This window comes from Loxodonta africana, chromosome 3 (genome assembly GCF_030014295.1).
Source record: "Loxodonta africana isolate mLoxAfr1 chromosome 3, mLoxAfr1.hap2, whole genome shotgun sequence".
NCBI lineage: Eukaryota > Metazoa > Chordata > Mammalia > Proboscidea > Elephantidae > Loxodonta > Loxodonta africana.
Window position 1 is genome coordinate 202,804,055 of NC_087344.1, and position 13,784 is coordinate 202,817,838.

A 13,784-nucleotide genomic window follows, 5' to 3' on the forward strand; every position below is an offset into this window, starting at 1 on the left:
CAGATAAAACCCAAAAAACCCCGCAAAATTACCCCGCTTTAGGGAATCACAGGAGGAAAGGCCGGCTAAGGGAGATGGGACTTGGGGTTTTCCAAGACAGGAAATGTCTAAAGCCAGCGACTGACATTATTTTGGCATAAAGGGAAGGGTAAAAAAAATCTCATTTTCTGAAATGATCAGTTTTCAGCCTGGATATCGGGTAAACGGCATTAACTCTTTGCGTCACCGTAATTTTCCAAGCTTGTTCTAATTTTGCTTCCCAAACGTGGGGCATTTGCCCATTATTTGATCTGCCTATTAATAGCTTCAAGCTTTCTCCCTCCCTCACCCCTTTTTTGAGATAGATGGTAGCCTACCAAATTAAACACAAAAAGGATGTTTCGCTTCCCTTGGGTCCGCCTAAGGTCGTCAGGGGAAGGGTTAATCGGCCGGGTGGGGAGCAGGGAAGGCCGGGCTCACACCTTTCCCGGAGCCCTGGGGTGGCGTGGGCCGGGGAGGGGCGGAGGCTGGGGCCAGACGCCTCGCCGCCTCCGCCTCGGCGAATAGCAGCACGCTGCCCGCCCGGATTGGAGCAGCAGCATCACGCTGACCTCTGCCTGGGATGTAAACCCGGCTGGCCGCTGCGGGGAGAGGAAAGCGCTCGGCTCCTCTGAGAAAGCCAGCCCCACCACAAGGCTCGGAGCAGCTCCCAGGGAGCGGCGGCCACTCGACCCCGGCAGCGCTCAGCGGCGGCCGCGGGAAGCGGAGGGCGGCTGACGGGGGCGCGGGCGGGGAGCGTGCTGCTGTGCGCACAGGCTGCGGAAGGGGGGCGGCGCGAGCCATGGCCGGAGACAGCGAGCAGACGCTGCAGAACCACCAGCAGCCCAACGGTGGCGAGCCCTTCCTAATCGGCGTCAGCGGGGGCACCGCGAGCGGCAAGGTACGGCGCGGCCCGGGCGCGAGGTCCCCTGGCCGGCCTGGCGGTGGCGGCGGTGGCGCATGTGGCGGGGGCGGGCGCCGGCCGAGGCAGTTGCTGCAGTCACCGCGTGGCCGGCGCGGCTCTCCACTCCCCGCCGCGCTCCGGCGCGAAGTCCCCCAGCGCATCCTCTGGGCGCTGCGGCGAGGGGCGGGCGGGGACTCGGGAAGCCGAGGATCCCGGGGTGCGCCGGCCACCGTTCACGTGGCGGGCGGGCTCGCTCCCCCTTTTTGTCCAGCGGCGTAAGTCTGGCCGGGGTCCTATGGGGGAGGGGCAGGAGAGCGGCTGCTTATTGTTTCGCAAGTCCGAGGCTGGGGATCAGGGCTTTAAGCAGAATCTCCAGTGAGCCCCCGATGCAGACAGCCCCAGCCCCCACCCCTGCACCGATGTGCTGCTAGCTCGGTGGCGTGGCATGGCCCGGTGCTGAGAGCGGAGCAAGCCGGGAAGCCCCGCCGGGAGGGCTGCGAGGGCGGCGGGAATCCACGAGGCGGCGGCCGGGGGAAGGGAGCCGCACCTGGCCTGGACGCGGGGACTGGGGTATTGCAGAGGGCTCCGGATGGAAACCAAGTAGATGCAGGGAAATTATAATAGTAGCAGCTTGTGGTTTTCTATGGTTTTAAGAAGAAACGTGTTCGGCTGCAATGAGAAAGTTGTCCTGGCCCCATGCCCTTCAGTCTCCCGGGCATACGCGCCACGTACCCACGTAAAGGGGTCGCCCTATGGGTGTCTGACACCCCTGGAAACATGTTTTCTTTGTTTTATCTGTAAGGCAAGGAGAGAGAGGGAAGTGACTTCCTAGCTTTACCGCAGGTGGAGAAGGGTGGAGTCTTCCCAGATGGTTCTTTTTTTGCTCCCCTAACTGCCTTTAAGATGTGGCTACTTGTTTCATCTACCGTTTACCAGCCTCCAACTTCATTTGGAGCCAGGGCTCCTCAGGGGAGCTGCATGTTGGGTTTTGTGAGGCAGGATGATGCCTCCAAGAGCTGGGGCGAGGCAGAGCAGGAAGGCTGCTTGGCGCCATGAGAAGCGAGCCACGAGGTTTGCGCTCCCGAGGTGACTCCTCGTAGCCCCTCCTCCATTTTGGTTTTTCATTTTCCCTCCAGGCCTGGACTACTTGGGCGCAAGGGGCGCAGGCACCGACTCTGTGGAACTTATTTATAGACCAGGTTTGGTCCCTGGGTCCCAGGGCTCGGGTTTTGTGCCTCCCTTTAGGTCCTTGAAGTTTATGGTGCGTTTTCCCCTGGCTGCATGAATTTTTTTTTAACTTTCATATGTGACTAAATGTCTAGTAATTCAAAGCAAATCCGTGGTACCACCTCTTTCAGGAAGCTTTACTTGTTTTTAGAATTAATCTTGCCCTCCTATTTTCCATAGCATATTCCTATTGGATGGGACCTTTTGTTGTTTCATGGCTGGAGCCCCAGCACTCCTAACACGATACCGGGCATATAGTTGGGGCTCAAATATTAACTGATGATCTGAGGTCTAGTCCTACAATAGGGAAGGAGACAGACAGAAACAAAATTACTTTGGTATTTAAATAATTTAGTAACTACAGAGGTGAGAATTGAGACCCTAAATAGGGAAATGACTCCGATATTTTTATTTTTGTATGTTTCCCAGTCATTACCTGTTCTCAGTGTTGGTAATTAGTATAATAAGATGTGTTACTTAGGTAAGATGTCAAGCGGCAGCGAGTAGCTAACCATTATGGGAGCAACTCCGCTGTCCTTATTTCTCGTGAGCCCTGGTGGTGCAGTGGTTAAGTGCTTGGCTGGTAACCCAGAGGTCGGTGGTTTGAACCTACCAGCCAGCCGCTCCAAGGGAGCAAGATGTGGCAGTGTCTTCTGTAAAGATTGCAGCCTTAGAAACCCTGTGAGACAGTTCTACTGTGCCCTATAGTGTCCTATAAGTCCTTGGCATTGGGTTTGGTTTTTTTTGGTCCCCATTTCTCACCAAGGAGAGAAAGGTTCTGGAAACTCCCAACAGTCTGTTCTCAGGCATGTTGTACATTTTGGGCAAATGACAAATAGTTTGTCATTGTTTAAAATTATAAATTTTTTTGATTAAAAGTCCAAAGGAGCACTGGACTTTCAAAATCCATGTTGTAATCAGTTTGCTGCAATTATATCTTGATTCTGTTATTTGGGAGTCCCCAGATGGTACAAATGGTTTAATGCAGGGCTTCAAATGGATTTGTTGAGGTTTGAACCCCTGCTGATAATTTGCATTTCTAACATTTCCCTGCTCAGAATTTGAATTTCTAACATGCACCTAGGAAGTTATACATGAGAATCACTTTGGGGATCTTGTTAAAACATAGTTTCTGATTTAGTATACCTGGGGTGGAAATGCAAATTCTCAGCAGGGGTTGGAACCAGTTCAAAGTCCTGGTTTAGTGTGCTTGACTGTTAACTGAAAAGTTGGAGATTCAAGTCTACCCCGAGGCTTCTTGGAAGAAAGGCCTGCCAATCTACCTCTGAAAAATCAGCCATTGAAAGCCCTACCGAGTACCTTTCTGCCCGGGCACGCATGGGTTTGCATGACTCGTAATTGACAGGATGGGAACCGGTTTTCTATTATTCCAGTCCTTGTTGACTTTAAAGAAGTGAAAGATTTTTTTTTTTGCAATGGTCAGCATCAGCAAACTGGACCTCATTTGGAAGTCTCAAGCCTGAACATTGTGATACAGTAGGGTGTGGAAGCAAGTTAGACATCTTGGTTGGTACTCCGCTCCTGGGTATGTTATGTACTTATTAAAGGAATTTGGAAGAAAACAAAGACCAAAGAGGATCATAAAAGACAATTTAAGAGCTAGAAGGAACTTCAGAGCCTCTAAAGCCCAATACTTAGGTTGTATTGAGAAAAATGCAGCCTGAGTTAATAATGTATTCAGGTCAGGTATTTGCTGGCCATTCCAGGGCTGGAACCAGTGCTGCTCTATCTGGTATTGACCGAAACGTGACTGCCATGGGTGGCTTGGAAAGGGCTATGGCACAAATGTTGGTTTTCAGAAGTGCTTGACCTGAAAGGAAATGGAAATGCAGATTTCAGAGTGCAGATCTATATACTGTAGCCCAACAGTATATAGATCTTTATTGTTTTCTCCCTTCATCTCTTCCTCTGTAAAACAACCACCACAAAAACCTAAAAACCCAGTCTCCCAGTCGAACTCCTTTGAGGGCTATGTGGCCTGTTCTTGTGTGGGTTCTAGTTTGTCACAATGTTGTGGTTGCACTGAGTACAAGTATTGTATCTCAGACTAAATTGTTTTGGTGTGGTAGAAGGCAAGAAGAGTGCTTGCAACTTGATACAGCACATTTTAAGTTTGATTCATAAATGAAGATGAATTAGAACTTCAGAGTAAGCTTTGCTGGGCTGATAGGACAGGTCATTGTTCAAAACTCATCTTAGAATTGTGGTGGGTTGAGAAAGTTGTCCTGATTTTGTTAAGAGCCAGTTTCTCATATTTCATCCTGAAGATAGCATGATCCAGAGATAGCAGGAAGTAGCACTGGAAGGAAAAAAATCGGTTCAAAATTCTGTGCCTGCATCCCCATGACTTTTGAGTGCTATTCATTATTGCTGTTACTGCCCTTGTATACCCTGGTGGCGTAGTGGTTAAGAGCTACCGGTGCTAACCAGAAGGTACCAGAAGGTCGGTAGTTCAGATCCACCCGGCGCTCCTTGAAAACTAGATGGGGTAGTTCTGCTCTGTCCTGTAGGGTCACTATGAGTTGGAATTGACTCCACAGCAATGGTTTTGGTTACTGCCCTTTAGACCTCTTCATTGGCCGAAACGCTGATGGTGTAGTAGTTAAGAGGTATGGCTGCTAACCAAAAGGTTGGCAATTCAAATCCCCCAGGCGCTCCTTGGAAACCCTATGGGCAGTTCTACTCTGTCGGGTCGCTATGAGCCGGAATTGACTCGAAGGCAACAGGTTTGGTTTTTTGTTTTTTACAGCTGGGTTTACTTTCCTGCTCCTTAATGCTGCCACCAGAGTGGTCTTCCTTAGGTTCGTCTCTGACTGTCACTCCTCTGTTTGGAAACCTTCCATGACTCCCATTGCTCATAGAGTCAAGGTCAAATACTAAAGCATAGCACAAATTCCCTTGGCCCCCAAATGTCCCAAATTTCATTTCTCTACCTGTCTCCCTCGATACCTCCCTCCCTGTCTTAGTTTCTTAGTGCTGCTGTAACAGAAATACCACAAGTGGATGGCTTTAAAGAACAAAAATTTGTTTTCTCACAGTTCTAGGAACAGAAAGTCCAAATCAGATTCCGTCCTTGTCAGTAGCCCTGGACGTGCCTTGGCTCTTGGCAGCTCTCACATGGCATTTGTCTTCCTCAGTATGTGCTCACATGTCTGTGTGTCTGTGGTGTTCTTTATATAACTCAGAAGTGATTAGGTTTAGGATCCACCCTACACTGACATGACCATCAGCTGATTACATCACACTGTGTTATGGAAGGTGATTAGATTAAATCGCACCCACAGGTGTAGGGGTTAGGATTCCGACACACATTTTGGAGGAACACAACTCAATCCATAGCACTCCCTCACATCTAAGCGCATCTTATTGAACGTTGCTTTAACTTACACTTTTGCTCATGGTCATGTTTGGAATGGCCTGTAGACCTTTTAAGGCTCCACTCTGCTAATAGTTCCTCCAGGAAGCTTCGTTATCCATCTCCTTAGTCAGAATTATTTTCTCTCTCTTCTGCTTCCATAGAATTACCACGTTTTGCCTTGTACTGTGGTTGTTTGTGACTGCTTCTGCATTAGAATATAAATTCTATAAGAACATCTTATTTTTTTGTGCCTTAATGCTCATTATAGTGTTTGGTACACTGCTGGTGTTTGGTGCTTGTTGATCTGAGGTAAGCAGAACATAATTTATAATACCTTCTTTTTATTTTTTAATTCATAAAACTATTTAAATTAGGATTTGAAGCCATATTCAACCATGTTATTCAGGTTGCATTGACTAAATGAGCAGTCCCTCCAGCCCCAATACATTGGCTGGTGGCTGGTCCTTAAACAGGGCCGCTGTGAGTTGGAATCGACTCGTCAGCAACGGGCAGGGTAGGGGTAAGCATATTTATTTGTTGAATAGTTGTGCAGATGACTATACTTAGTGCTGGGGTTGAGGGGAAGTCAGGATATAAGGAAATATGAGAAAAGATATCTGTCTTTAGTGTTTAGTTATAACCGATTTTCTTGTCCATTAAGCCAGTTTATCACTAAAGCATTTGATTACCTTCCCCCTTTGAGGTCTGCCGGACGAGCATCATCCCTGTTTTATAGATGGAAGATAAGGTTATAGATGAAAAATGAGGTGAGGAGAACTTTTGACTTGCCTAAGCTCACGTAGCTAGAAAGTGATAGAACCGGGATCGGAGTCTAGATTTTTTTCATCTCTAAATCTATCCCTGTTTTGAACTTTCTCCCACAAGCAATGACCACTTCTTCCAGGTATTTTTAGGGAGGTTGGAGTGACTGTGTGTGAATAATATGGGGCAAGAGAGGAAACTGCAACCCCCTCAGAGGTGTGGGCTGTCGCTTCAGCTCAGCTTGATCATGAGTCAGCTTGTGCTTTTGGTGTGCTGTGGAATGTGCCCTGGACCCACATCTCCTTGGCTCCCATTCTCCTGCTCCCTGGAACCTCAGCAGCCTTCCCCATCCGGGATAGATCACTCATTCCACACCCTCCTATCAGTTGCCTCTGCAGCGTAGGAGGGGCCTGGCCCTGTCTCTTTCTCAGAACTGACGTTGCTGGCTTTCCACCACGCCGCTAGCTGCTGTCCGCCAGGCCCCGTGTAATCTGGCCCTGCTGAGCTCCTGTCACTCTTCCCATTGCTCTCTCTATCCAGCCGCTCGGCCGCTAGACATGCCATGCTTTCTTTGCCCCTGCTCAGGGATCCCCGCATTTGCTGTTTGCTCAGTCTGAAATGCTCACGGCACTGGAGCCCCGCACAATCCTGAAAGAATGAAGAAGACCCAGCAGCAGGCCCGTCTCCCAGTCTCCAGTGCCTCTCCTGCTGCTGCTTTTCCTCAGGCCGTGGCTGCGGTTAGCTGCCTCCTTCTTTATTCCATGTGTGTCTTTGAAGTGTTGTGTTTTCTGATGCTCACTCTGTCTTGTGGTCAGCTAACTCCGGCTCACTCGAGAGCATTGGCTTAGGTGCTCTGCCTATTGTCAGTACTTTTTTGTCGGTTCTTGTGTTTAGCAGCTTCTGTGAAGGAAACAGATTGTGTTTGGGAATCTTACTGCTGAAGAAATGACCTTTTTACTGATGGCTTCTGAGATGGTGCTATTTGAACTGCTCGATGTCGCTAAATCTTTTAGATCTGTCTCAAATTTTTAAATCAATAAAGTCTTCAGTGTACACCTAATATGTATTATAAAAGGATGAAAAAGTGAAATAATCACTTATAAATTGGGATTTTTTTAATTAAAGGTATAAAACTTGATTATCACAAGAATATTTTAAATTTGTGATTAAGGAATGTTTTATTTTTTTTTAATCTTATTTAATATTTGGTGCTGTTATAGTCTTGGTAATAATACGAGACTGAAGGTCCAGTTCTCAGTTTAGTCTTTTGAATCTTGATTTAATGACTGTCATTTGTAAAAGCCACCCTATAAAAAGATCCAAATAGAAGATACACACCCTTTGCAGTGCCGACTAAGTCACTGTTTTCCCGTCCACCAATTAAGCAATGGCTTTTGTTAAAAATCAGCTAGAACATTTTCATCTTCTTTGTTGTCAATCAGTTGTTATTGCAACAAGTAGATTCAAAACCCCCTGAAAATCCTCACTTGGAATATTTTACAACAGGTTAGAAATTTCAGTTTACAAGTTTCTGAAAATGCAGAAGTTTTCCAGATATATCCTCAGAAGACTGGAAATCTTACACCGGTGTTCATTGCAGCATTATTCGTATTCATTATTCACAGTCCACCTTTTGAATGCATAATAAAATGTGTGGTGTGTTCGTACAATGAAATATTACTCAGCTATAAAGAGAAATGAAGCCCTGATACATGCTATGACATGGATAAACCTTGAACACACTATGCTGAGTGAAGTAGGTCAGGCACAAAAGGAGAAATACTGCATGACCCCACTTATATAAAATACTTAGAATAGGCAAATGCATAGAGACAAAAGTGTATTTGTGGTTACCAGGAACTGGGAGGAGAGAAAAATGGAGTTATTAGTTAAGGGATACTCATAACGACCCTATAGGACAGAGTGGAACTACCCTATAGGATTTCCAGGGAACAGCTGGTAGATTCAAACTGCCAACCTTTTGGTTAGCAGTCATAGCTCTTAACCACTGCGCCATCAGGGCTCTGAATCTCTGTTAAGGGTAATAAAAAACATTTGAAAATGGGTAGTGGTGATGGTTACAGAACATGACGAGTGTAATTAATGTCACTGAACTGTACACTTAAGGATGAATAAAATGGCAAATGTTTTGTTACATATATTTATGACAGTTAAAAACAAGTGTAGGGGCTTCATAACTGTACGTATAGTTTTTGGCAACAACACTGCTTACAAATGGAAACATTTTGAAATATCTTTTTTAGTAGATAATTTGAGTTGAGTTGATAATTTGATAAGTGTTAATTTCCTTTCGATTCTGTATAAAACAGTAGCACGTCAAAACTTTTATTTTTGAAAGTAAAATATTTCATATGGATAAGCAGTTGTGTAAAATTTACATGATAATAAAAAAGTCTTTCCTAAAAAACAAAATAAAAGGTGGAATAGTTGTGAGGTATTAATAAAAAATACTGATTAACATTCAGTTCCCACAGAGAAAGCCAGAGTATTTTTTATAATTTGTTTGTTGCTGAGGATATACAGAGCAGAACATACACCAGCACAAGTTTCTATATGGACAATTCAGTGAAATTGGTTACATTCTTCAAGTTATGCAACCATTCTCACCCTCTTTTTCAAACTGTTCTCCTCCGTTAACGTGAACTCACTTCCCCCTAAGCTTCCTATCCAGGCCTTCGAGTCGCTGTTGTCAGTTTGATCCCATATCGCATTGCCGTTAAGTAGACGTTGACTCATAGCGACCTGTAGGGTTGCTATGAGCTGGAATCTACCTGACAGCCAGGTTTTTTTTTTTTTTTACTCCCCATGAAGTTGCAGAAAAAGTATTGGGGTGTCTCTGGGAACCCCTCACAGTTCCTGTAGTAACCTTGGGTACCCAATGGGACAGACGGCTGGCGATACCTTTTCTTCCCGTCCGACATGGTCACTTCACTTTGGTAGAGTGTTCAATTTCACAATAAAATAGAGATAGAAGGTTCTGCCATGTGCCGTTTGTGTGACTTATAGCATTTCCCTGAAGGGCTTTTGTAAAAATTTTACCTGGTATATAAATGATGAAAATGGTTAAAGGTTGGTGGTTCAGACACACCCAGAGGCACCTTGGAACACTGGCCTGGCTATCAGCTTCCGATAGGTCACAGCCTTGAAAACCCTATGGAGCGATTCTACTCTGCACACATGAGGTCACCACGAGTCAGAGTCAACTCAGCTAACAATGGCTGTTGAAGTAGAGTCATACTTCTTTTTTGCTTTTTCAGTCCATTTTACTTAATGCTATCTGGTCTGACGCTTTGGCCATCTTTTCTCCCAGCTGACTGGCACGGAGCGAGGGCCATGTTGGCGGATCTTGGCAAACACGCCCTAGGCTTTGTAAACCCTGCCCTTGACCATCCTCTAAAGTCCAGAATTCTGCTGCTGTCCCTCAGGTTGCCGCCTTGTTGATAGTGGAGGATGAGAACTGTCTTTGCCCTGTGCAGGCTTGTAGCCTTGCTCAGGCTGGGTAGAGAGCTTGGGGTAGGATGCGGATCTGGGAAGAGTGCTGACCCGTGAATTTTGGACTGTTGTCTTCAAATGTGTTTGCACTCAGAAACCTCTAGGAGGATTTTCAAGAATTCTTTATCCTGTCATTGCGTATTTTAAAGTTGACTTCAATTTTTTCATCACATGAATAAAGGATGTAGTTTCTGATATATTGTAAATATTGACGTTGTAAAATAGTACTGTTTCATTACTCTTTGAAATGTATCCAGTAGGCTCTAAATATTGCAGTGGCTTGACCTGCTGTCATCCATTAAACAATACACAAGCTCTTACTCGAGTCAGAAATGTTCGCTTTTCCTTTTTCCTCCCTGAAAGCTTATTTTAATCCCACGTCCCCCCAAATGTTATTTATTTTTATGCTTGAAAATGTTTTATTGATCATTCTTTTATATACTTCTGCAGCAAAAATATGTATATAAGTTGAAATGATTGTATTTCTTGTTCTCCTAAAGTGTTAATTTCTTCTGGATTGCTTTAGTATCATTAGTTCAAAATTAATATAAGACAAATATATATGTTTACTTGATTAAATGTGCTTTACTTTTTATGTGGTGTTTAACATAATTATGACTTAATTGGGAAATGAAATCTGTCTTAGCTTAAGAGAGAAGCACAAAGACATTTTTTCTGGACAACAGACTTTGGCATTTTAAGACCAAAGGAACAATTTTACAAATAAATATATTTTTTGGTAAGAAAAGAAGGAATTTTGTTGGAAAGCATCTTGATGAGAAAGATGGAGCTTCGCCCTTCCCCAGTCATTTCATGGATCTTGGATGTGCTAGAGTAAGATTTTCATTTGTGTACATCTGTGCTTTGAGAAGCCCTGCTGACATATGTAAGTAGATGGGCATGGAAGAACTTCGTTATATTAAGGCCATTCCATTTTTACCTTCCAAATTATATGTCAGAACTTATGTAGTGATCTATCACCAAATTATTTTTATGAACCAACCAGCTTGCTATTCACGTCCTTTAATTCTGTCAAAAGGAGAAAACTGGAAACCACCAGACTTGTAAAAAGATTTGTTTCCCAGTTATTGAGTATCAGTACCAGTATGCATTTGTCTATGTCATGTAAGTGGGATCATACAATATCTGGCCATCTGTAAACTATTTCTGATTACCTACGAGAGATGAGGTAGCGTTCCACAGCTCTAGGGCCTACCGAGACCTGTATGACTCTAGGAACTTAAGCTTGTGTAGGAGATACATAAATAGGGAAATAAAGCCTCCATGTGCCTAGCAAAATCCTACTGGTCCTTTAGATCGTAAATGGCCTCCTCGGAAGCTCCCTAAGCCTCCTTCCTTGCCCCTGAAAGAAAAGGTCCATGTCTTCATTCATTTGTACGTTTAGTGGATATTTCTTGATTACTTACAATGTGCCAGGCACGCTCTGTTAGGTCCTGGGAGTACAATAGTGCGTTAGATAAGCCCTTGACCTGGAGCTTACATGTCTAGATCTAACTTACCTTCCTTGGCCTGGTGTCTAACATAGTATCAGGCCACATACCAGAAAACCTGTGACCATTGAGTCAATTTGGACTCATAGCAACTATATAGGACAGAGTGGAGTCCTGGTGGGGCAGCAGTTCAGTGATGTGGCTGTTAACTAAAAGGTCAGTAATTCGAATCCACTAGCTGCTCTTTGGAAACCCTATGGTTTCTACTCTACTCTAGGGTCACTATGGGTTGGAATCAACTTGACGGCAATGGTTTCTTTTTTTTTTTTTAAGGCAGACTAGGACTGCCCCATAGGGTTTCCAAGGAGCGGCTGGTGGATTTGAGCTGCTGCCCTTTTGGTTAGCAGCCAAGCTCTTCACCACTGCGCCACTAGGGCTCCTTAGACCGCACAAACCAAGCCTGTGACCGTTGAGTCAATTCCGATTCATAGCGACCCTATAGGACAGAGCAGAAGTGCCCCATAGGGCTTCCAATGAGCAGCTGGTGGATTTGAACTGCCGACCTTTTGGTTAGCAGCCGACCTTTTAACCACTTCACCACCAGGGCTCCAATAAATGTGTCAGACTGGGCTAAATATACTCCCTTTTCTGTTCCCTCATAGCATTTACCCTAATGTATCCTGGTCAGCTGTTGAAACCTCTGACTTCTAGATTTCAGAATCCTGGAATACGGGTTATACAGCTTCATATCCCTTGTGTGTTTCACAGGAAGGGCTTCAGTCTGTCTGTTAAAGGAGTGATAAATGCCAAGTAAGTGGTACCATCACAGGTCAAGAGGAGTTGGAAAGTGTTAATGGCTGTGGGAAAGCTTTTATTGCTAAAAAAAAAAAAAAAAAAAGTCACCAATAATCTAGTTCCTAAATCCCATTAAAGCTACTGATTGGTTTTCTTGCTTTCTGTAACATTTGACAGTGACCATTGCCTCTGGGAAACTTTTCCTGGTTTCCCCACACTTGGCTGGCTTTCTTTCTATTTCTCTTACTGTTTCTTAGTCCCATCTCTGGGTTCTTCTCTGCCTGTGAACGTTGTCATGCCTCAGAGTCCCTTCCTTGGTTCCCTGGCTTTCCTCTTCTCCATTAACCTTATCTTTCTTTCACTTGCTGATGACTCTCAGGTCAGTTTGTTCCCACCCTGAGTCCTTTCCTGGGCTTCTTTCCCGTTTATTCAGCTGTCTCCTGGGCATTTCCACTTGAGGTTTTTGACCTGAATTTATCTAAAACTAGACTCTAAGTAACCAACCTTCCCCTTCCCCAGGCACATACCTGCTGCAGTCCGGTATTTTCTCTACACAGATGTACAGGCCAGGAACCTTGCAGCCACCTTTCCTTAGCTCCCACATCATCCAGGCTCCTTCCTGGGCCCGCCAGTTCTACTTTCTGAATTTCTCTTGAGTCTGCTTGCTTCTCTCTCTCTCCCTGCATCCACCATTTCTTGCCTGGATAACTCTCCAGTGACCAAGTACCTGGCCGACAATCTGGACCTCCTCCAGAATATTGCTGCCGGAGAGATCTTTTTTAAAAAGGCAGCTCTGATCAAGCCTGTTCTCCCTTCAGATTCTTCAGTGGCTCTCTTCTTCAGTCTTGCTGTCTACATTGTCTCAGCTGAGCTCTGAAGCCATTCCCTATACCTATCCTTTTCCACCCTAACTGGCAGCCAGAGCGCTCGCCTGCACGCCTTCGCACATGCTGTTGCTTCTGCTTGACATGCTCTTCCACCTACCCCCTTTCGTCTGGGCTGCTTTTACTCATCCTTCAAAACCACTGCAATCTGTGTTTTTCTTCTTCTAGCTCCCTGTGCTGTTTCCTTGTTTGTCTGAGTTTTAAGGTCAGTGTCTTACCTGGAGTCCCTGGGTAGTACAAAATGGTTAATGCCTTTGACTACAAACCTAAAGGTTGGAGGTTCGAGTTTGTTAAGAGTTGCCTCAGAAGAAAGGCCTGGCCGTCTACTTCCATAAAAGAAGCCATTGAAAATCCTGTGGAGCGCAGTAGTTCTCCTCTGACACACATGGGGTCACCAGTAAGGCCGAATTGATTCAAGGGTAGCTTTTTTTGTTTGTTTTACTGTATTCAGGGTGTGGTGAAATGAGTTCCTTTATATGGCCTTTCACCTTGGTTCTTTGGAAAAACCGCTTGAGAGCTTTTTCCCCTAAACCCTGAGGGATCAGTTATTTTGCCCGAGTTTGCTATCCCTCAGGGTTTGTTAACTTTTGTCCAGGTTGATTGACATTTGGTACTTTTTGTCTGGCCCAGGGCTGCAACCTGCCCTGTCATTGATATGTATCTTGCAAGGAATGGTCAATAGACTATGCAAATGAAGAGAGTGTGGCCTGCTGAGAGGGGATTAGTGAGTTTGTGCCCCCCCCCCCCCGCCCCTGGCTGTGGCTTGAAATTGACAAAACCAAAACAGTTGCCATCAAGTGGATTCCACTCTATAGGACAGAGTAGAACTGCTGTCCCATAGGGTTTCCAAG

General features: G+C 45.2%; 1 protein-coding gene across 2 annotated transcripts in view; it reads left to right on the forward strand.

Moving 5' to 3' along the window:
• Positions 1–785: 785 nt before the first annotated feature.
• UCK2 (uridine-cytidine kinase 2) overlaps positions 786–13,784 on the forward strand; it is a 79,958-nt gene continuing 66,959 nt past the window's right edge. For both annotated transcript variants that reach the window (XM_003415214.4, XM_064282892.1), the window contains exon 1: positions 786–919. In XM_003415214.4, the coding sequence (XP_003415262.2) occupies positions 821–919 (99 nt within the window). In that variant the 5' untranslated portion in view covers positions 786–820. The remainder of the gene's footprint in view (positions 920–13,784) is intronic.